Source organism: Triturus cristatus, chromosome 11, assembly GCF_964204655.1.
Source record: "Triturus cristatus chromosome 11, aTriCri1.1, whole genome shotgun sequence".
In the NCBI taxonomy this organism is placed as follows: Eukaryota; Metazoa; Chordata; class Amphibia; order Caudata; family Salamandridae; genus Triturus; species Triturus cristatus.
Window position 1 is genome coordinate 1,008,057,437 of NC_140594.1, and position 23,348 is coordinate 1,008,080,784.

At 46.6% G+C, this 23,348-nt stretch overlaps 1 protein-coding gene across 1 annotated transcript in view; it reads left to right on the plus strand.

Annotated features, from left to right (window-relative positions):
• The window catches only part of ZBBX (zinc finger B-box domain containing), a 546,096-nt gene that overhangs the window by 439,009 nt on the left and 83,739 nt on the right, over positions 1 to 23,348 (plus strand). The window contains exon 17 of the mRNA XM_085635186.1: positions 5,566 to 5,721. Coding sequence (XP_085491312.1) covers positions 5,566 to 5,721 — 156 coding nt within the window. The remainder of the gene's footprint in view (positions 1 to 5,565; positions 5,722 to 23,348) is intronic.

A 23,348-nucleotide genomic window follows, 5' to 3' on the forward strand; every position in this document is an offset into this window, starting at 1 on the left:
TAAATGTTTGTTTTATGAGAAAGTTGGCCTTGGTCTGCTGAACCAAAGGAAATGATGGACGGAGTGTTGAACATTGCAATCACTCACCCCCAGTCAACTGATCTGGGTTTAATCCATCACCGTTCTTTAGCCCACTCTGCCACCCCAGTTCAGACATGGCCATATGCAAATCAGTCTGAACCTGTGCCTCATGGGAACAGTCCAGCCCGAACTGCCAAGCCATGTCTTCCCTGGACCGGAAACAAGCTTCCTAGGACCAGTTTCTGGCATTTCAGCCGTCCTTAGCCAGGCATGCTTGAATCCAGTGGCAAAGTGAGCAAGGGACTCACGTCTGAGCATACCCTGCCAACTTATGGCGAACAAAGCAAAAACCAAAGGAAATGATGGACGGAGTGTTGAACATTGCAATCACTCACCCCCAGTCAACTGATCTGGGTTTAATCCATCACCGTTCTTTAGCCCACTCTGCCACCCCAGTTCAGACATGGCCATATGCAAATCAGTCTGACCCTGTGCCTTATGGGAACAGTCCAGCCTGAACTGCCAAGCCATGTCTTCCCTGGACCGGAAACAAGCTTCCTAGGACCGGTTTCTGGCATTTCAGCCGTCTTCAGCCAGGCTTGCTTGAATCTAGTGGCAAAGTGAGCAAGGAACTCACGTCTGAGCATACCCTGCCAACATATGGCGAACAAAGCAAAAACCAAAGGAAATGATGGACGGAGTGTTGAACATTGCAATCACTCACCCCCAGTCAACGGATCTGGGTTTAATCCATCACCGTTCTTTAGCCCACTCTGCCACCCCAGTTCAGACATGGCCATATGCAAATCAGTCTGACCCTGTGCCTCATGGGAACAGTCCAGCCCGAACTGCCAAGCCATGTCTTCCCTGGACCGGAAACAAGCTTCCTAGGACCGGTTTCTGGCATTTCAGCCGTCTTCAGCCAGGCTTGCTAGTGGCAAAGTGAGCAAGGGACTCACGTCTGAGCATACCCTGCCAACTTATGGCGAACAAAGCAAAAACCAAAGGAAATGATGGACGGAGTGTTGAACATTGCAATCACTTGGTCTGCTGAAGACAGCAGTGGTAACTTTGTAAATAGTTTTTATTCTCCTCCTCCGTTTATGTATTCTTTCCTGCCCTGCACGCTAAGCAGGCTGTTCCATTCCTCACTGTATGCCAGAATGTCCCGGTTGGCATGTATCATCTTAATTTATTTGCATTCCATCTTGCCTCTGCACCTACAAGCTATTTAGTTCTGAAGTGTGTGTGCGCATTACAAGCAAAATTGACATAAACGATGGAAAATGAAGAGAAACATTATACATTTCACCCGATAAGGTCCAACTGTAGCACAGCTGTAAATAAAAATCTTAATCTCACGGATCATTTTTATATATTTTCATTGGTCATTTTTCACTCACTTATAGCCAAGGAAACATACACACATCAAATAATGGCTCACCATCGCTCTCTCTCCGTAGCTCTTTTTTCTCTTTTCGAGAGCCACTAGTGTCCACCGTTAAAATGTTCATAGGCAATGTTTGTAGCCAGCTATTTTAAGTCGCCTGTGCATGGAGTTAAAAACAAGTCTTTTCCAAGGGCAGTGTGGATTCAGTATATATAGAAGGTGCATTCCAATTCATTTGAAATGGAGCATGGAATGCCCAAACTTGTAAAGTCAAATAAACATAATTCACCAGTGAAGAAAGCACCTTACTGGAAAGTAATAATTAGGATGTACATCATGGAGCAATGTGTAATTCAAATATAAAGAAAAGCAAACGTTTTAAGAAAAAACCCAGCTTGAATAGATTTTGCATTCTGAAGATCAGGAGTTTGTTGAGTGAGCTGGAAGCCACGGAGAAACGTGAGATTAATCAACAAGAGACTTCATAAAAACACAAAGTACCTCACCATTCAGACACCACAAATGATGTCAATAATGTAGAAGACAAAAGCCAATTGATTGAGCATCCGCTGAAGTCTGTTATTGACAGGCTTGGTAGCCACAAATGCTTGACTGATATGAGCATAGCTGTTGGCATTTGCCTATTGGCTCTGGTGTTGCCACAGTGTGTTAGGACAGCTTCAAGTGTGTCATCCTGTTGGCCGGAGTACAAGAGACTTCTTCATGCGTGGTCTTCTCTGCCATTCTCCAAAAACACATCTGCCATGTTTCTGCTTTTGTGAAGAAAACAGTCCTAACCGTGTTTATCCCTTCTTGGTGAAATGGAGTATGTAAGTCTTAAGAGGAAGATTCATGTCCTCTTCTCTCAACACCCTACTCCGGGTTCCTTGAGGCTTGCCCTTCTATTGCCACATACACACACCTGGAGTAGGAAGAAGAAGAATGCCAGAATCTGGAGTAGCGTCTCTGCTTTGTAAGCTGTTCCAGGAGACAGGAAGAAGCCTTCCAACTTATTCATGCTAGTGCTAATGAAAGTAGGAGTTTCAAGTGTCTTCTTAAAATTTCTTACAGACCGAGCTCAGAGGAGAACCCATGGATTCCCCAAATTTCTAAAGTCTGGAATGGAAAAGATAATTACTTCTGGGATTGGATCTTTAAAGGTCCAAAAGCTATTCTACATAAAGGCACTCTTCCTAGTGGCCATTGCTCAAAGCACTTGAGCATGAAGTGGAGAGGCATGGACAGTTTGGGGACAGTGACAACAAGGATAACAATGCCTTGCTTGTACATCATTATGAGACTTGACTTTAAGTCTGCAGCATCTCCTGTCAGTCATTGTCACTCTGATATGCAGGGGGGTAACACAGGCCCTTGCATCCCCTGCAGTGCGGGGGGGGGGGCCCTGAGCTGCAGGGGGCCCCCTCAGCACTGTACTCACGCCAGAGAGCTCCGGATTAAATCCAGAGCGGGGCCCCTCTGTGTACCTTGCAGGGGGGCCCCTTCAACTTTCGTTACGCCACTGCTTATATGCACAGAAGAAAAATAATGCTGTGCTAGGGGAAAGGAATACTTGGTTCAGTGGCGGCCGGCACAGCTTGCGAGTGGCGAGACGGGCGAGGAACGGATGTGTGCGGGTCTCAATTAAAAAAAAAAAAACACTTACCTTGCCGCCGGGTCCCGCATCTCTGCTCCTGCTCTCCTGCGTCGGACTCCAGGAACAGAAAGCACCCAGCACATAGGCTCCTCTGACCAATCACAATGCTGAAATGCAGCGTTGTCATTGGTCTGAGCGCCATGATACGGCACTCAGCCAGGGGCTGGAGCGGTAGAGCGGCTGTAATGCAGCCTGCATGGAGAACAGGAAAAATGCGCCTGATTGTTTTGGGCGGCTCGAGAGGGCCGGCAAAACAGACATTGTGCATATAGGAGGATTATGGGTTCTACCACTACTCCCCTGCTCTGCAGCCCGGCCCTGCCCACTAACGCTAAACTGCTGCAGCAGGAGGACAAAATAAAATGATAATAACAATACGTTATTATCATTTAATTTTTTCCTTTCTTTTCATGCTTCAAGGCAGTGTGGCGATGCTCCTCCGCCTTAGTGGAGGAGCAGCCACTGACTTGGTTGCAAGTTTGAGAGTCTGAATCCCCAGAGGTAAAGGCCCCATTGACACAATTGAGGCCCAGTAATCTCTGATTGCCTGGTTATCCCCTGAATGGAATTTCTCCTGTGTTCTCTGAGAAAACAGGGTGCAGAGTGGGGTGGACTTAGGAAGTCAATTGACACTAGCCAGAAGTAGTCATGAAAGACCAAGTTTATTTTTCTGCACCTGTACCTCCAACTATGCAAAATGAGACTCGATATAATCTGCACCAATTTAATTTCTACTGTAAACTGATGTTCTACTTCTAGAGTCGATGAGATGTGTTCTACCTGAGCTAAGCAGTCATTTTCCATTATAGCCTTAGAGCCTGCCATAGTGGGCTCAACCGGCCATTAAAGTCCCGCTCCAGAGTTCGGCTCGTGCCTTTGACATGGGAGTGGAACTTTAATGACCGGTAGAGCCCGCTACGGAGGGCTCTAGAGCAATTAGAACATTCCGGCCCTAGATGGCAGAATGTTCTAATTTGCAAAACAAAGGCCTCATGGAGCCCGAGGGGTTTAAAATCCCCTTGTGCTCCATGAGGTCTTTTGATCACAGCAACAGCTGTGAACAAACATTGGAATGCTGGAGCTTCAGGCTTCTACCGGCCATTAGAAGCCCGGAGCACCCCATTGTTTTAATGGAACTCCCAACATTTCAATGTTCTAATAGTTTTTAGATCAGAGCAAGGCCTCTAATGGGAGAGCCAAATGAATTGTACATTGAAACTTGCATATGGGCATGCAATTATTTAGCTCTATAATTTAATTTCTGCTATCCACCAGTTGTATAGGAGGGGAATGTGTAATTGAAGAATTGACACAAGGTTACATTTTCTGGTCTTAGTCTCATAATATAATTTATGCTTTGCTATCTGGCTATCTCTTGTGTGAGACATCTATGGGTCTTGAGGCCAAGCTGCATGGAAACAGATGGCAAAATATGCACTGCCTAACCAATTTCAAACCCATGTGATATGAAAACATTGGCGTTAATAGGTGGCCTATTTTTCTTCTCTGCCTTCAGCAGTGAGCTCATCAATAATGTCTTTTTAAATTTCACCCGTAACAAAACCTGTCAGTTTGTGAGCAGTACATCAAGGGGACTTATGCTTGCATTGTTTATCGTGGCTTGTGCATTGTGTTGTATTTTAGGTCAGCTTAGTGACCATTTAAATGATCCCCAAGATGGGTGCCTTTGATCCTACCTTGCAAATAGTTCACCCACAATGACTTCTGTACTCCTAAACCGAGCTTACATGTTCCCAATTCATGTATAGCTGGCAGGATGACTTTGTGAGTTCAGGTAATGGCAATTGTTGGTATCTGTGTGTGACATTAATTTGCATGTTTGAATCCCAACAGGGCCACCTAAACCTCTCGTAGCTTGACTAAATCGCGTTTTAGTAACTCCTTTTATCACTAATGCTTTGAAATTTGAAGTTGGTATTACAGTTCCCATGATCAGCACATTACAAAATATGATCACTATTATAATTGTGGACTTCCACTACTTCCTTGTTGAGGCTGCCATTTATATGTTGGCGACTCCTGTTCTCTAATGTGCTTTCATGTCCAAAGTCCCCTTCATCTGGCTGATACACACTAACACATACATGTACAATATAGCAGCGTCAGAGTGATTATTATACATATCATCAATGTCCTCGTACAGTCAATATATTAAAATATCAAGTAGTGGTGTTCAACCCCAGTAACCTTGCCCCCTTAATGGGTTACAGGAATTACACAAACCAAAATGAGATATTCTAGATTGGGTATCATACACTATATTATTACAACCACGTACTTATCTATAGCTGGAGACAGAACAGGTAATGCCTCCCAGTGGTATTGTACATCATAAACTTACAATCTTACAGCATGTCCCAAATTTGTATTTTGGGGTACAAGAAAGGCTTGTACCCCAAAATGATAAATGATAAATAGCATGCTGTCCTTCATTCCGGATGTAGCTCAACCATTTCATAATGTATGTCTTCCTTTTCAGAAGGTAAACAGTGGAGACCACACAGTAGCTTAAGTGAATACGCAGATGAAGCCCTCGTACAAAGTGTAATGGTGGAAAATGCATGTGCAAGGCCTACAAGCAGTTCTGGGCGGCACATGCAAAGTCCTAGAGTTCAGACACCACTATCAGCAAGAGGTAAGTTTGTTTGCTTGCCATCCATATGTACTTTATCATATTATTTTCACTGCAGCTGGGCCTGAGGAAGTAAAGTTTGCTTGAGAAGTTATGTAATACCCTTTTTTCTTAAAATCTAATCCCAGTAGGTCAACTCATCCTTTGCTTCTTCATTCCTTTCCTGAAAACATTTGTTGCTTATTTACTTCATTTATTTATTTGTTTTTGCATAGAGAAAGTAGGCCAAGACTTTGATTCAGACCTTTCCACACGACTAGTTGCTCGCTCCGGTACAATGGAGCTGATTCTTGCCAATATTACTTTTTGTTACTTCCTCCCCTAGCCCCTCCTCTTTTTCTCCTCCTATTTTACCACCCTTCTTTATTTCCTTCCTTTCTTATCTCATCTCTCTTTGGGTTTTCTCTTCAGATCCATTATCATGTACTAATATTTGAACCTCTCCTCACATTTACTCCACAGGGGTTTGCTATTTCACTCGTTTGTGTCGCTATTTGCTGAAGCCAGTGCAATCACAACATTCAGAATGTCTTCCTGCTAAGTGACTACCCTCTGGTATTTTAAATTACCACTGCTAATAAATATTACCTCCTTAAGTCTAGGCAGCTATATTTAGGTTCTCTTTCACTTAGGTAGTTGAGTGTATTTCCGGTGGCTAGGGGGAAAGCTTAAGTATCCCAGTTATATTTTAACATTGCACCATTTAATGCCTTTCAGACATTCAAGTGGCTTGAACCTGGAGGCCAGAAATTCCATGACTATCCATGTATATTAGAAAGTGCTTTTGAACTTTTTCTTGTTTGGAATTGATGACATTTCTCTCAAAAACTTTTTGTGCAACTACTCTCAGGATGGACTTTTATTTAGTGATCAATAACATTTCCTATGTGCAGGGTGAGGTTCCTTCAATTACCCTTAACTTGTAACCAACATGAATACGTTGAGAAATTACTATTATGTTATGAGGTTAGCTCTGATTTTATAATTATAGATTCTATTCTCTAATTTTTGTTTTCATCTCCAGCCAGAAGCCACCAAAGCCAATATGACTGGCTTTTGGCTCTAAACATTATGGGACCGATTCACAAAGGTAATCTGAGACATAAGTCTAACTATGACTTTTGGTATTCACAGAAGTCATTTACGACTTTTGGTATTCACAGAGGTCATTTACGAGTCGTATCTTTACGTCCGCAGTTGGACCGTATTCTCCGCACCTGGGCCGTACTCTCCACACCCGGGCCGTACTCTCCACACCGGGCCATACTCTCCGACTTGAGTTGTACTTTCCGGCTCAGGCCGGATGAAGTGTAATCAATGGGCCAGAATGCAATTTTTACAAAAGGGAACATTAAGAATGTGTAGTAAATGGTAGAGGAGGCCATGAAAATCAGTTTGGGCAGAGAAATGGTGTGGCCGGACACTACATTATATCCCAGAAAAGTGTCCATCAATTTTTCTTTTTGCATTTGTCACCCCGAGTGGGATGGGTGTGCCTAGACGTGGGTCCCATGCTCTACATGCCACTGGAGTCAAGCTATCCTGGCTTATGAGTGATGAAACCCTGCAACCGGTCTTAGGATGCTTGTTTCCAGTACAGGGAGGATCTGGCCTGGCACTTTAGGCTGGACTGTTCCCATTGGGCGCAGGGTTAAGACTGATTTGCATATGGCTGGGTTCAAACTGGAATGGCATGGGGAGCAATAAAACGATGGATTTAGGCCCAGATCTCTGTACTGGGGTAAATGTATAATATTGTTCTGCATTCTTTCCATCAATTGTCCTTTTTGCATTTGTCAACCCGAGTGGCACGGGTGTGCCCAAATGTATGTCCTGTGCTCTCCATGCCACTGGAGTCAAGCTATCGTGGCTGATGATGGGTGAAACCCAGAAACTGGTCCTAGGATGCTTGTTTCCAGTCCAGGCAGGATCTGGCCTGGCAGTTCAGGCTGGACTGTTCCCATTGGGCGCAGGGTCAAGACTGATTTGCATATGGCTGGGTTCAAACTGGAATAGCATGGGGAGCAATAAAACAATGGATTTAGGCCCAGGTCGCTGTACTGGGGTGAATGTATGACATTGTTCTGCATTCTGTCCACCAATTGTTCTTTAATCAACAGGAGAAGGTGAGCAAACATTTGTCAATTCACCCTCTGCCATCTACACAGCAGTTGATTATTTATCAATAAATAGATAATTTGGAAAACCATTGGAAGCCACAGCACAATTTTTGGCCGCTGAGCAGGGTGAAGCATTCAGAAACACTGTCAAATTAACACATGATCATGAAAACACAGATAGCTGTCTGGTATGGAAGACACTCACCTAAGTTTTCTTGACATCATTATGAGGATTGTTGACTGTTAACTACATCTGGGATATGTGATAGTGTGCTGAGTGTGGAGTGCTTAGTGAAACTGTGTGTAGACTTTCAGGAGTCCTCCATACATAGCTATGCTACTGGCACATTTCTTAACCAAACTGCTGAAGATGCCTTTCCACAAAATAAATTGTTTATGGTCAATCAGTTTTTCTATGGCTTGAGTTTGTTATGTCCTCAAGAGAAGCTGAATACTTCTATGGTTATATGTGCTTCAAATCTCTTCATCTCCTAAATGATTGAGGTTCAGTGTTCCGGAATCCCTTGAGAATGGTAAGGGGAAAATTATAATATGCACCAAATAAAAAACATATATTGATCAAGCTAAAGTTCATGTTCGCAGACCCAAAGGGGAAGGGGGACATATTTTGAAGCTAACCACAAACACAAATTGCAAAACTGAAAATACCTTCCAGCAAAGCCACTTAAATCCAACCACCAACGTACATATTCATACAAAATAACACCTCCAGGGCTATATACAACAGCCCTGGATGCTAGGATTGCTCCTCAGAGTTGTAAGTCTGAACTCAATTTACTGATAGAATCAATCTTCATTGAGTTATGCTAAAGAGATCATAGTTACTAGATATATTTCATGCAGTCCCTTCTTCTAGTATCATGTTATCTTGTGTTATGAAATGTGAACGCCTCCTAATCTCAGATAATACGTATATGCTCCCAGTGTCCAGGTTTGGCTTTTTCTCCGAAGCTGTTATAAAACTCATAATTGAGATCATTGATTACCAAAGAAACATGGGCATAGATGCAATGCCTTATGTTACAACTCTCGACTCGGGACGTATATGGCTGGATCTTAGAGCACTAGTTCAAATGTCCTGCCATTTAATTGTTCAGATTTGTAAAGGCAAAAGAATGGCAAATATTTATCCCAACATCAATGGTGAACGTAGAGAGCTCAGAGAGGTGGCAGCTGCATGATATTAGCTACCATCAATCTTGGGTGAAAACATATGCCCTGATTCCCAAAGAGCCTCCGCATTCGGGGCGAAGACTCCGCAGCCATGGCGGGCTCTCAGCACTTATCGCGGGATCTCTGCACTGCAGTTTCCCATTGCAGAGATCCTGCCACAGGTGCAGAGATCCTGCGACAAGTGTGAATCCTCCGCTCCAAGTGCGGAGGTTCTTTGTGAATCAGGGCCCTGGTGAGTAGAGATAATGGTAGGTTTTTTCAGCTAACAACTCGCTTTGTTGTAGTTGGAATGTGGTTGGCCTGTCTAATGTGCCAGGAAGAGAAATTCGTAGCATACAGCCATCTTTGGTTTATGAGAGTCTTAGCAGACTGATGGCCTCTTATGGGACTCTTAGCATGAAATAGTTTGGGCAATATTAACATCTAATAGAGGACACTGCATGGGAGGGCTTGCTCTTACAGTGAGTACAGATTTTGTCTGGAAATATGAGAAAATGGACACACAAGGAAAGTTCTTATTGGGTATGAGACTGTATATGACAACTGTATATGAGACTGCGTATGCTATTCCCTAATGCTATAGAGACACATAAATTGCTCCTCTTTAAATTATATATACATCATATAGTCTTGTTCATGATAAAGACCTAATAATCACCCAAGCAGCAAATAAAATCCATCAGGCTGAATGAGATGCATTTAGATCTTCTGATAGTAGGAGACTGAAATTAATTTGAAATATAAAATTATGTTGCCATAAGAGTTAGCTACAAGGAGCAAGAAGAGGTGAGTAATATTATTGAATGGTAGCTGAAAATAAGAAAACTTAAAACAGAGGAAAAATGGTATTGACTAACCACTTCGTCCTTAGATCAGTCATTTTAAAATCAAAATAAATGGGGATAATTTGGACACATAACTTTTTTAAGACACTCTTCCTGCTCCCCACTAGATGAGATGATCATTTGCTACAACATATTTATGATATAAAGAGATTCAAAGTATCTGCAAACATGAGCGTTCATGCTGTTTGATATAGTACACACACAAACTTCATGAAAAACCCTGGTTAGGTTGGAAGCTAATTGATGAGGATTTATATTTAGCCACAACAAATTCATGGTTCTTCAAAACTCCAAACTTAGTAAATCATAGGAATTTGGACTCTGTAGTGTGCAATTTATCCTCTGAATAATTTGAGAATCCTATTATCTTTTTTGGAAATTTTGTTCATAATGTGAAAGCTAATTTATAGGAATACGAAGGCTAATAGTACTGTAAAGGAGAACAGCAATTATTGACAAGATTAAAGTAGTTAATTAGTTTACAGTTTGCATACTAATACCCCTCATGGAAGAAAGACCTACTCATAATGAGGAAAACGTTGTTCCTGCATCATAGCAATATATGAAAAGCTGAGGAAAATATATTTTGGTGGGCCTTACATGAAACTTCAAAGCAGAAATGCCCACAGAAATACTGGTATTCGAAAGTGGTCAAATTCGGAACCAAGGACAAGGTGTACTAAGCTGATTTGCACTTGCAAATGCTCCAGTTTGCTAAATCAGATCCTTTGCAATGGCCAAATTATTTTTATGTATGTAGCAAGCCCAAATAGACATGTATTAATATGTTCAATGTTTCCGAGGGACCTCTTTGTGAATGTTAAGAAAAACACTTTGAGTGAGTAGTGGCCCACACGTCTACTGCTTAATCGTAAAAAAAGATTGTGCACATTTTCAGGTCCCGCTTTCCTTTAAGGAAAATGTAGTGCATTTTAAAACAACATTTTGTGTATTTGTCATTTTTTTAAAAGAAATGTTGCACAGCAGTGCTGGTTGCTGTACAACATGGCTTAAAGAAAATAAAAGCGCTATGACACGGTCAACACTGGAGGTGTCTTAGTGCTTTTTTTTAACTTTAAGCTATGTTTTGCAGCAACATGGCTTAAATCATCGACAATGTCAATAGATGTCGTATAGACTAAACCTATTGGCTTTGCTCTTCGTCCATCACTGGCAGCGGGAAGAGGACAGAATTAAGGTAAGTGGTACATTGACTTTACATATTTTTAAGGCTTTGTTAAATGATGTCACATTTAATGTGTTGTTTATGGCAATTCAATTGATTATCCCAAATAAAGTATGATTTGACCATAAAAGCCTGCCTCATGCTGTGTCATACTGAAAATGTTTGTTAATTCTTCTCAAATTATGGTAGCAAAAAAATCTGGTAGTGAGTTGGTGGACTTGTTAACTATAACAGGAAATAATAATACTTGAAGTTAAATTTAGACTCGTTGGCTTTTGTTTTTCTTATTAGATTTTATTGCAGAAAAAAATGGATACATACTTAAAACCTCAAAGAGAGTAAATTAAATTCAAACCCCTGAGCTCTGTTGCTCCCACATACAACTATATTATTCAAACATAGTAGCAGCATAATGTTATTACCATTGAAAGTAACTGCACCTGTGATTGTCCAAGGATCATACAGTTTGGACAAGCAGGGTAGCCAGGATCACAGCTTGCTTGTTTTGGAACCACAACTCACAATTAGTAAACTAACTGTACATTTTATCTCAGTATGTTAGATCTGTGGATATTTATGTATTTATCTCTTTGTTATAGATCCTTACACACACGCGTACGTACTTGGTAAATGCCCTAACACATTTATTTCCTCAGGCAAATCATTCGGAACTTGCAAACATAGTCAAAATACAATTTTTCCCAGCTTCCACCAGGAGCGACCTGTCTACATTTAAAACAACAGGTCGGTTAGTATTAAATGGTATCTGTTGGACTTGGCCCTTTTGGCAGGTTCACCCCTAAACTTTTTGCATTTTCCTAGCCTTTTTCTGTAACCTGGTGTTGGTGATTTTAGGCCTCTGATCACTTTAGCACTGTGGTCCAGTGTAACGTGTGTGTGCTCTCTGTGTATGGGTGGGGAGATGGGCCTGCCCTCCCATAGGAATGCATGGGGGATATGTGTGTCCATGGTAATTCCTGGTATGAGAGGAGTGCAGGGTCGAGTTTAGTATGTGCAAACTCGTGAGAATAAATGCTGCGCAATGGTGTGCGCAGATTTATGGTGACTGGTGGGGAAGTGCCACTTTTAGAAGTTGGCATTTCTGTGTACTGTGGAAAACCATTGGAAGCCACAGCACAATTATCGGCCATGAGCAGGGTGAAGCATTCAGAAACACTGTCAAATTAACACATGATCATGAAGACACAGATAGACAGCTGTCTGGTATGGAAGACACTCACCTAAGTTTTCTTGACATCATTATGAGGATTGTTGACTGTTAACTACATCTGGGATATGTGATAGTGTGCTGAGTGTGGAGTGCTTAGTGAAACTGTGTGTAGACTTTCAGGAGTCCTCCATACATAGCTATGCTACTGGCACATTTCTTAACCAAACTGCTGAAGATGCCTTTCCACAAAATAAATTGTTTATGGTCAATCAGTTTTTCTATGGCTTGAGTTTGTTATGTCCTCAAGAGAAGCTGTATACTTCTATGGTTATATGTGCTTCAAATCTCTTTATCTCCTAAATGATTGAGGTTCAGTGTTCCGCAATCCCTTGAGAATGGTAAAGGGAAAATTATAATATGCACCAAATAAAAAACATATATTGATCAAGCTAAAGTTCAGGTTCGCAGACCCAAAGGGGAAGGGGGACATATTTTGAAGCTAACCACAAATACAAATTGCAAAACTGAAAATACCTTCCAGCAAAGCCACTTAAATCCAACCACCAACGTACATATTCATACAAAATAACACCTCCAGGGCTATATACAACAGCCCTGGATGCTAGGATTGCTCCTCAGAGTTGTAAGTCTGAACTTAATTTACTGATAGAATCAATCTTCATTGAGTTATGCTAAAGAGATCATAGTTACTAGATATATTTCATGCAGTCCCTTCTTCTAGTATCATGTTATCTTGTGTTACGAAATGTGAACGCCTCCTAATCTCAGAGAATACGTATATGCTCCCAGTGTCCAGGTTTGGCTTTTTCTCCGAAGCTGTTATAAAACTCATAATTGAGATCATTGATTACCAAAGAAACATGGGCATAGATGCAATGCCTTATGTTACAACTCTCGACTCGGGACGTATATGGCTGGATCTTAGAGCACTAGTGCAAATGTCCTGCTATTTAATTGTTCAGATTTGTAAAGGCAAAAGAATGGCAAATATTTATCCCAACATCAATGGTGAACGTAGAGAGCTCAGAGAGGTGGCAGCTGCATGATATTAGCTACCATCAATCTTGGGTGAAAACATATGCCCTGATTCACAAAGAGCCTCCGCATTCGGGGCGAAGACTCCGCAGCCATGGCGGGCTCTCAGCACTTATCGCGGGATCTCTGCACTGCAGTTTCCCATTACAGAGATCCTGCCACAGGTGCAGAGATCTTGTGACAAGTGTGAATCCTCCGCTCCAAGTGCGGAGGTTCTTTGTGAATCAGGGCCCTGGTGAGTAGAGATAATGGTAGGTTTTTTCAGCTAACAACTCGCTTTGTTGTAGTTGGAATGTGGTTGGCCTGTCTAATGTGCCAGGAAGAGAAATTTGTAGCATACAGCCATCTTTGGTTTATGAGAGTCTTAGCAGACTGATGGCCTCTTATGGGACTCTTAGCATGAAATAGTTTGGGCAATATTAACATCTAATAGAGGACACTGCATGGGAGGGCTTGCTCTTACAGTGAGTACAGATTTTGAGAGGAACTGGTGTCTGCAGAGCTGTGCTGGAGTGAGAGAGGGAATCCCCTGGTGTAGGGATTCCCCCCAGTTGCAGCAAGGAGCGGGTGCCCACCCCGCATTTATGCTTGATCGACAGGTGCCCACCCCGCACTTGGCACAACCAAATAGCGGGTGCCCATCCCACGCTATGATGGTGAAGCGGGAGCCCACCCCGCGTTATTGCATATTAGAAGAGCTGGTGCCCACCTTGCTCTGTGTTTTTAAAGTTGGTGGGTGCCCACCCCGCTTGTGTGTGGTGGAGGCAGGTGGGAGCCCACTCCGCACTGTGCCGTAAGGGAAAATAACCGCCGTGGCCCGGGAGCATCAAAAGCGGAAGTCAGGTGCCGCACCTGAGTGGGGCGGAGCCTGCTAAGGAAGCGGGAAGTCAGGAGGAGGCCTTCCGTTCCGAGCGGGGCTCCCGTGAGCTGGTGGGAGCCCCGGTAGCGAAGAGGAGAGTAGAGTTTCCCCCGTCGAGAAGTCCGCCACATTTGAGGAGAAGAGACGGAGTGTGCCTGCAACAGCCCGGTGATTGGGGCTGCATGCGAGTACTAGGCGAGCAGCTACACCGAGGAGGTGGGGGCTCCGCGTGAACTTGATGCCAAGGTCGGCACTAGGGGAGCCTCGTGGGCTCCAGTGGCGATGTTTCAACCTCCCCCCACCTGGCAGTGGGGGAGGAAGATTGCAGAGATAGCCGTCTGTTTGCGGCTGCTGCATTCTGAGGCACATTGTACTTGCCTGAGCGGTCCCGCCGTTGCGGGCCACTCCAACGTGGGGCATGCTTTGTTACAGAGCCCATGTGGCTCCAACGAGGGGCACAGTCGTGTTAGAGTTCCAGTGGGGGTCCCGAGGGCCAGTAGTGCCCATGCCATTCCAGTTTGACAGAATGTCTACAGCTGCCCCGTCTGACAGAGAGCAGCTGCACCGATGGGGGCCAGTTGATTTAGAGAAGGGCCCAGGGGGCACAGTTGTGCCAGGGCCCAGGTTCCTTGCCCCCAGCTGCGCCACACCAGCACGGGCAGCTGCAGCGTTTGGCCCATGTGCTCAGATGGCACAGTGAGTGCCAGTGAGGGTCACAGCTGCCCAGCAATTAGTGGGCAGCTACAACGTTTAAGCCTGCGCAGATTGCACACCCTTGACTTTCGCTGCTTTGGCAGTGCGCCCTGACTCTTGGGACATAGGGCATTTGAGCCCCTTTTTGAGATGGCCAGTTGGCCAGGGCGACTATTAGGATTGTAGGGCCCCAGGCCTCAATGTTATTATGTGGTGCTAGGAAATGTAATGTATGTAGTATGTTTTACGCACCCTGTTTGATACCTCCAAATGTAGTTTTATGATTATGAGGTTGTACCTACTATGGTTAGGTTTGAGATATTCTCTACTGTGTTTTATTTCCTAAACATGAGTTATGTTTAGGAGATTAGGGTCAAATGTGTTTAGACCTATGAGAAGAGTTCATAAGGTGTTTATGCTGGTGAGGTTGGCGCAGAATATAATTCGGGCCTGGTGTGATTCTGTGCATAATGTGGTTTATGTATCTGAAAGAAACACGTTAGTTAGATTCCTCACCTTAGATTCCTCACCTTAGAATATCCCCAGGCGTCAGGCTGGATCCGGAAAGATTTTTCGTCAGCAATACCCTTGCGTGTCGCTAGGCGTCATTTGCGGCTCCGCGTCCGTCGTCGGCGTCGTGATCGCCGGGATGACGTTGTCGGAGTACTTAGACGCCGCCCTCGCACGCTGATTCAGTTCTTCTTTTTCCACGCCAGTAAGCGCCGATCCGGGAAGAGCATACCCTTTTAGTCACTTTTTGAACTCTTTTGCTTCCATTTCCAGTCGACCTCGACTCTGGTGCCGGTAGGGATGCGTGGATTCAAACCGTGTGACGCCTGTCACCGACTGATGTCGGTCACGGATCACCACCGCCGGTGTCTCTGTTGCCTTGGGGCCGACCATGATGCCGAGTCGTGCCTCGACTGCCAGGCCTTGACCTCGAAGGCTAGGCGGGAGCGGTCCCGCAAGCTGCTCGAGATCCAGCAGTCGGCCCTGCGCTGCTCACGGTCCCGGTCGAGGAGGAGGTCATGGGACCGGTCGCGGAGCCGCAGCCATCACCGCTCGTCGGGGTCGAAGTCCTCGCATTTAGGTAATTCGAGGCACAGTAAGAAGAAGTCAAAGTGACGACATCACTCTTCTGACTCCCCTTGACGGTCGCGCGACTCGGCTGAGGGTTTGGGTGGCACCACCCGCCCAGCTCCTTCGGAGCAGCAGGAGTCGCGTCCGACCCCATACCCTCCGGTCCCTGGGTCTGACGCGACTCCGGCGGAGATCAGAGACTTCCTCGTGGCCATGAGGAGTCTGGCTCTGCCGTTGACGCCTGCAGGCGTGCCTTCGGGCCCCGCAGGCTCGACTGGGAGGCATAGCAAGCCGGCGGCTCCGGACCCGGCGCCGTCGTCAACTTCGGTCCCGACGCCGCAGGCCCCCGTGGGATCCAGGCTTGGATCCCGGTCGACGCCGGTCGACCTTACGACCCCCCCCGCCAACGCCGACCGCTCTGGTGCCGCCCCCGCCTTCGGACGACGCCGTCCCCAGGTTTAGTCCCGGTCCGGGCCCGGCTTCGGAGCAGCGCCGCCTGGCGTCGGATGGATGACAGGTTCATCTTTCGTCCGGCTCCGACCCTTCCACCTGTATATAAGGAGTCGGATGACGGGGACGACTGGGAGGGGGCCAAAGACCCTCTGGCACAGCAGTGCCAGTTATCTCAGGATTGGGCAGAAGAACTGGGGGATGTCAGTGGTCTTGACACCTCCCCTGACACTGGCTTCATCTCTCCTCCCTCCGTGGCTACGGAGGAGGGTGCTACGTATTCTGTGGTGCTGCGCAAGGCGGCCGAAGCCCTCGGGCTGGAGCTCCCTGCTGTGGCCGTGAGGACTAATCTCCTCACTGAACTTCCTCCCAGACCTCCTTCCCGTCCGCTCCCCCGGATCGGAAATCCAAAAGGTTGGAACAGTTTGGGAAGAAACTGTTCTCCTCCCTTAGTTTGGGGTTGTGGTCATCAACACCGCATGCCTTTTGGACCGTTACACCCACTCCTTGTGGGATACGGTGGAGGACGTGCTGCCCCAGTGTCCGGACGAGGCCCGGACACGGCTCGCCCAGGCTCTTGCCGAGGGGCGGGATGCGGCACGGTATTCAATCTGATGTGGACTGGACACAATGGACTCGCTAGGTAGGGCAATTGCGACCACGGTGGCGATTCGTCGCCACGCCTGCCTGAGATCCACGAATTTCTCCGGGGATGTCCAGAGCACCCTCATGGACATGCCCTTCGATGGCCGTCGTCTTTTTGGCGACAAAGCGGATAGTGCGCTGGAGCACTTTAAGGACTCCTAGGGCTACGGCCAAGTCCTTGGGCCTCTCGGCTCGCGCCCACAAACGTCCACTTTTCGCCCCTTTCGTGGCCAAGGAAGGGGTGCCCCCTCACATCCGTCTAGCCACAGGCTGCAGAACCAGCCTCAACACGGTCGCGGACTTGGATTCCGCCGAGGCAGTGCAGGGAGACAAAGAGCTGGTCCATCCACATCTGCCCCAGCAGCATCCGCCTCAAAGCCCTCCTAGTCCAAGCTTTCCGGCCCATCCCACGCCAGTGGGAGGCAGGGTTTGCCATCACCTGCTCCACTGGCGTACCATCACATCGGACAGGTGGGTGCTGCAAATCGTCCGAAGGGGCTACTCCCTCCCCTTCGAGGCGACCCCTCCAGCCATGCCACCGCATGTCGGGGGATCACTTGCAACTTCTGCAGGAGGAAGTTATGGCCCTCTTGGCCAAGGAGGCCGTGGAGCGCTTTCCTGGCCCAGAAGTAGGTTGGGGTTGTTACTCTCACTACTTTCTGGTTCTCAAGAAGGGCAAAGGGGGCCTACGCCCTATCTTGGACCTCAGGAGCGTCAATGCCTTCTTTCGGAAGGAGAAGTTAAAGATGCTCACCTTAGCTCAGGTTCTGGCTGCCCTAGACCCTGGAGACTGGATGGTAGCGTTGGACTTGCAGGACGCTTATTTCCACATCCCCGTCCTGCCGGCCCACTGGCGTTACCTGCAGTTCACGGTAGGCCACGAGCACTTTCAGTTTACCGTGCTCCCCTTCGGCCTCACCAGCGCCCCTCGGGTGTTCACGAAAGTGATGGCGGTGGTCGCAGCTCACCTGCGCAGATTAGGGGTTCCAGTCTTCCCCTATCTCGACGACTGGTTGTTGAAGGCGGACTCGCCCCAGGCAGTCGTCTCCCACCTCCAGACTACGGCCGACCTCCTGCATTTGCTGGGGTTTTCCATCAATGTGCCGAAGTCGCATCTGAGTCCCTTCCAGAAGCTCCTCTTCATCGGAGCGGTTCTGGACTCGGCGCTGTTCCGGGTCTATCCTCTGGAACAGCGGGTTCGGGATATTCAGGCTCTGATTCCGATCTTTCGGCCGTTATCCCAGGTTTCGGTCAGGTTGGTGCTGCGGCTTCTGGGTCTGATGGCCTCCTGCATCCTGCAGGTACATCACGCCAGGTGGCGGATGCGGGTTCTGCAGTGGGACCTGAAGTTTCAGTGGGCCCAGCATTGAGGCAACCTGTCCGACCATGTCTTGATCTCAGAGGGCACTGCAAGACAGTTGCAGTGGTGGCTCACGGACCGTGATTGGGTCAGTGGTAGATCCCTCCCCCTTCCCCAACCGGAGCACACAGTAGTGACGGATGCGTCCCTCCTGGGATGGGGGGGGGCCACATGGGAGAGGCGGAGATCAGAGGCCCCTGGTCTCCGGCGCAGTCCCGGCTCCATATCAACCTGTTGGAGCTGCGGGCGAGCTGCTTGCACTGAAGGCATTCCTTCCCTCTCTTCGGGGAAGAGTAGTGCAGGTGTTCATGGACAACACCACCGCCATGTGGTATTGCAACAAACAGGGCGGGTGGGGTCGTGGACCCTTTGTCAGGAGGCTCTGCGCCTCTGGACATGGCTGAAACATCAGGGCATCACCCTGGTGGTTCAACACCTGGCGGGCTCTCTGAACGCCAGGGCGGACGAACTCAGCCGCCGGTGCATGATGGATCACGAATGGCGTCTGAACTCGGACGTGGCACAAGGCATCTTTCGGCAGTGGGGAGAGCCTTGGTTAGATCTATTCGCCACCGAAGAGAACGCGCAATGTCAGCAGTTCTGCGCTTTGGAATTTCCAAGGCGGCACTCGCTCGGAGACGCTTTTTGTCGCGAGTGGAGTTGCGGTCTGTTGTACGCCTTTCTGCCTAGACCACGTCTGCCCAGAGTGCTGAAGAAGATCAGGCACGACCGGGCCCAAGTCATCCTTGTGGCTCCCGATTGGGCACGAAGATACTGGTATCCCGAGCTACTCAGTCTATAGATTGATCCCCCGATTCGACTGCCTCTTCAGGAGGACCTTCTGTCGCAGCAGCAGGGGACGGTCCTCCACCTGAACCTGTCCAGCCTCCACCTCCATGCGTGGAGATTGAGTGGCAGCATTTGACTTGCCTCCTGAAGTCTGTAATGTTATTCTGGCAGCCAGGCGTCCCTCCACAAAATCGGTGAACGCCTGAAGGTGGAACAAATTTGTGGCATGGTGCAGAGCAAAGGCCCCTTTCCGCCCCTCTTTCTGAGGTTCTCCTCTTTCTTCTTTCCCTGGCCCAGCAGGGCTCTGCTCTGGGCACCCTCAAGGGATACCTTTTGGCTATTTCTGCTTTCTTACGGATTCCTGATCAGCCTTCTCTTTTAAAATCCCCTGTTGTTGTCGATTCTTTAAGGGCATTACTCACATGTTTCCTCCTGTCCCTTTCATAATGCCTCAGTGGGATTTGAATCTAGTACTGACCTATCTGATGTGCGCTCCCTTTGAGCCACTTCATTATTGTCCCCTTCGTCTTATGACTCTTAAGACTGCTTTCCTGGTTGCCATCACCGGTGGGTCGTTCTGTGTATCAAGGCCTGTTATTCCTCAGCTAAAAAGGAACCTCCTGTGGGGCTGAGGGCCCATTCCACTCGGGCCACAGTGGCAACCACTGCCCTGGGCCGGGGAGTCCCCTTGCAGGACATTTGTCAGGCAGCAACGTGGGCCTCGCTTCACACATTATTGCCTGGACAGCCAAGTCTGGAGAGACGGCTTCGTTGGCCGTTCCATTCTCCAGGACTTCCTGGTGTGATCTTGGTTCGCAGACCCACCACTGGGGTTGGTGTTGCTGGGGTATCTATTCTAAGGTGAGGAATCTAACTAACGTGTTTCTTTCACATAAACAAGTTACTTACCTTCGGTAACGATATATCTGTAAGAAACATTAGTTAGTTATATTCCTCACCGCCCCACCCATCCTCCCCGTTCTGCGAACCGATATCTAGGGTTAAGGTCATCCCTTTCAGGCCCCTAGATTCTTAGCACCAGTGTCGGTCTCTTGCATGGCTCTGCGATCCTGGTGCGGAAAACTATGTACAAGAACTGACGTCAGCACGTGAGGGCAGCGTCTAATTACTCCGACAACGTCATCCCAGCGATCACGACACCGACGATGGACACGGAGCCGCAGACGACGCCTAGCGACACGCAAGGGTATTGCTGCCGAAAAATCTTTCCGGATCCAGCCTGACGCCTGGGGATATTCTAAGGTGAGGAATCTAAGGTGAGGAATCTAACTAACTAATGTTTCTTACAGATATATTGTTACTGAAGTTAAGTAACAAGTTCTACAGGCTGATGCTAAGTACAATGGTTACCAGTAGTTACTGGTTGTTTTCTATGTTTATGATAAGTTCTACATTTACTAAGTTCACTTTGTGATGGTACTGACAGTGGTCCAGTTGGCCCTGTCAGGTGTAAATAATCCCTTGTAGATATGACCCAGTGCCAGGTGCCACCATGTATATTATGTGTTTACTATTCTAATGTGTTATGGGAATACAAAGGCTATTTTTGATATAACCTTGTGTGGAGTTCCTTTTGTAGTGTGCCTGGGATGTTGTTGCTGTGTGCGTGCGCAAATGCTTTACACATTGCCTCCGGGATAAGCCTGACTGCTCGTGCCAAACTACCAAGGTGGTGAGCAGGGGTTATCTTTGGCGTGTAACTCCCTTGCCCTGACTAGTTTGGTGGTCTTTGCCTGGCTTTGGCGCAATCCTTAATCAACCCGAGATCCCATTTCTAACAGTACTTACTTGTATTGACTTCAGAAGGCTGAAAGTCCAAGTCAGCCCGGCACAAAGATTTCCAAGTCTGGTACATTGACTCCCTGGGCTATGTTACCCCGCCTGTTTTGCAATCAGATGGTTTAAAAACCTCTGAGGCTATAATAACAAACACGTCTGCAATATGTTAAATATTAAAGCCCACCTCTAAACCCAGCAAAACGGACAGAGCAGGAACAGTGAGTGGGGGAGGGGCGTTTAGGAGAGGGACTGCAGAGAGAAAATCTCCAAGAGTGCATGTAAAAAGTAAATAAAAAAATAAGAGCATCTAGAGGAGCCTGCTGCCATTGAAAAAACACTGGCCACAGGAAACAGTACTTGGTCCAAGCTCGACTGCAGGTAAAGAAAACACAAAGTTTCAGGAGGAAGTCGAGGTGAAGGGGGTGGTTGTGATCAATCAGAAGCAAGGAAACAAACAGCCAACCAATGTAAGTAATGGTAAATATGGGGCAGGCTCCAAGCCCCTTTTAAGCTTTTTTTTTTTTGTTTTTAATTTGCAATAGATTTCACAAGCACCACACAAGAGCTGTGCAAGCGAAACAAAAAATGATTGCTTGGTTTAAAAGCAATCCCAGACATGGCGATCTGCTGACCCCATCAGGCTACCTTGCCTTTATGGCAAAAAATTTAAGTGAATCGCAATTTGCGACCAACCTTATTGATATTCTTGAGGTAGGTCGAATTGTGACCCACTGCGATTTGGTATTTTAATAACCAACTTTTTAATACATAGATCAGTTAACAAAATACAGTAGGGTTCACGAAAACTCAGTGCGCAAATTGTGACCACTTTTTGCAAAACCTATCTGGTAGTACAGCTGACCCTAAGCTTTTTCATCTAAGTGTTTCCATTGTAGAGGATGTTTGGATTGACTACAAAAAAAAGGTACACTGTGAACTCCGAAGTCAACCTATTGTTTTTGATAACTTTCCCATACAGCTTGATTCAGAAGTAAAGCATCTGTTCTGTGACAACTGTGAGTCTTATTAAGGAGAACAGAAATTCTAATGCAGAAGGACCTGAATACACCACAATTTCGTTCCACAAGATTGATACCAATAGCTGGAGTATACTGCTTGAGCTCAGTGAGTGTCCTTTTGTCCGGGGTTCAGAAATGGACCCTGGAATCATACACGCTTGTGCGTGTGTTTTTTGTTTTGTCTTCTATTATTGGGCTTTTAGTGGCTGTATTTTTTAGACAGAGCACGCAATAGGCCAAAGGCGGGCGCATCGCTCCGCCCACGGCCTATTGGTGTCTGTTACGCGCACTAAAGCCTATCTGGTTTCAATTATCGTGCCCAGACACGGGCGCGATAATTGAAAGCATATGGCTGTCTGTGGCGCGCGCGCGTGCACCATAGGTGGCTGTCTCTGCTTCCAAAAGTGATTGCTTTCGGTTTCGCGATCGCTTTACTTGTGCCTTTGCTTTCAGTTTTGCGATCACTTTACTTGTGGCTTTGCAGCTGCAATACAGTTTGTTGCTTAATTGGGAGGAATGCGTGGCTAATCTTTACGCAGTTACAAGGTAAAATAAATGAAGGCGGTTACAAGGCAAAGTAAATGAAAATGCGCAGCAAATATTTACTTTGTTACAAGGTAAAATAAATGAAGGCGGCTACAAGGTAAAAAAAATGAAAAATGAGCTGCAAATATTTACGCGGTTACAAGGTAAAGAATGCGTGTCTAATAATTGCACTATACTTCTCTTTTTCTAATGTCGCATCAGGCTTACTGAAATAATTAACTGTATCTGCTTAGCTACAAAACAAGGACTCGTTGGGGCTTAGTCATACTTTCTGACTGGACTGAAAACCTGTGATTTTGGATAGAGTTCTTTCTCTTTCCGTTACCCGATTCCCTTAAGTTGTGTGTGGTTGTGTGGGTGGCTGTGTGTGTGTGGTTGTGGTTGTGTGTGTGGTTGTGTGTGCTTGTGGTTGTGGTTGTGTGTGTGGTTGTGTGTGTGGTTGTTTGAGAGTGTGGTTGGGTGGTTGTGTGTGGTTGTGTGTGTGTTGTGTTTGTGGTTGTGTGTGTGGTTGTGGTTGTGTGTGTGTGGTTGTGTGTGCGTGGTTGTGTGTGTGTGTGGTTGTGTGTGTGTTGTGTGTGGTTGTGTGTGTGGTTGAGTGTGTGTGTAGTTGTGTGTGTGGTCGTGGTTGTGTGTGTGGTTGTGGTTGTGTGTGTGGTTGTGGTGGTTATGTGTGTGGTTGTGAGTGTGGCTGTGTGTGTGTGTGTGGTTGTGTGTATGGTTGTGGGTGTGGTTGTGGGTGTGTGTGTTGTGTTTGTGGTTGTGTTTGTGGTTGTGTGTGTGGTTGTGTGTGTGGTTGTGGTTGTGGGTGTGTGTGTGT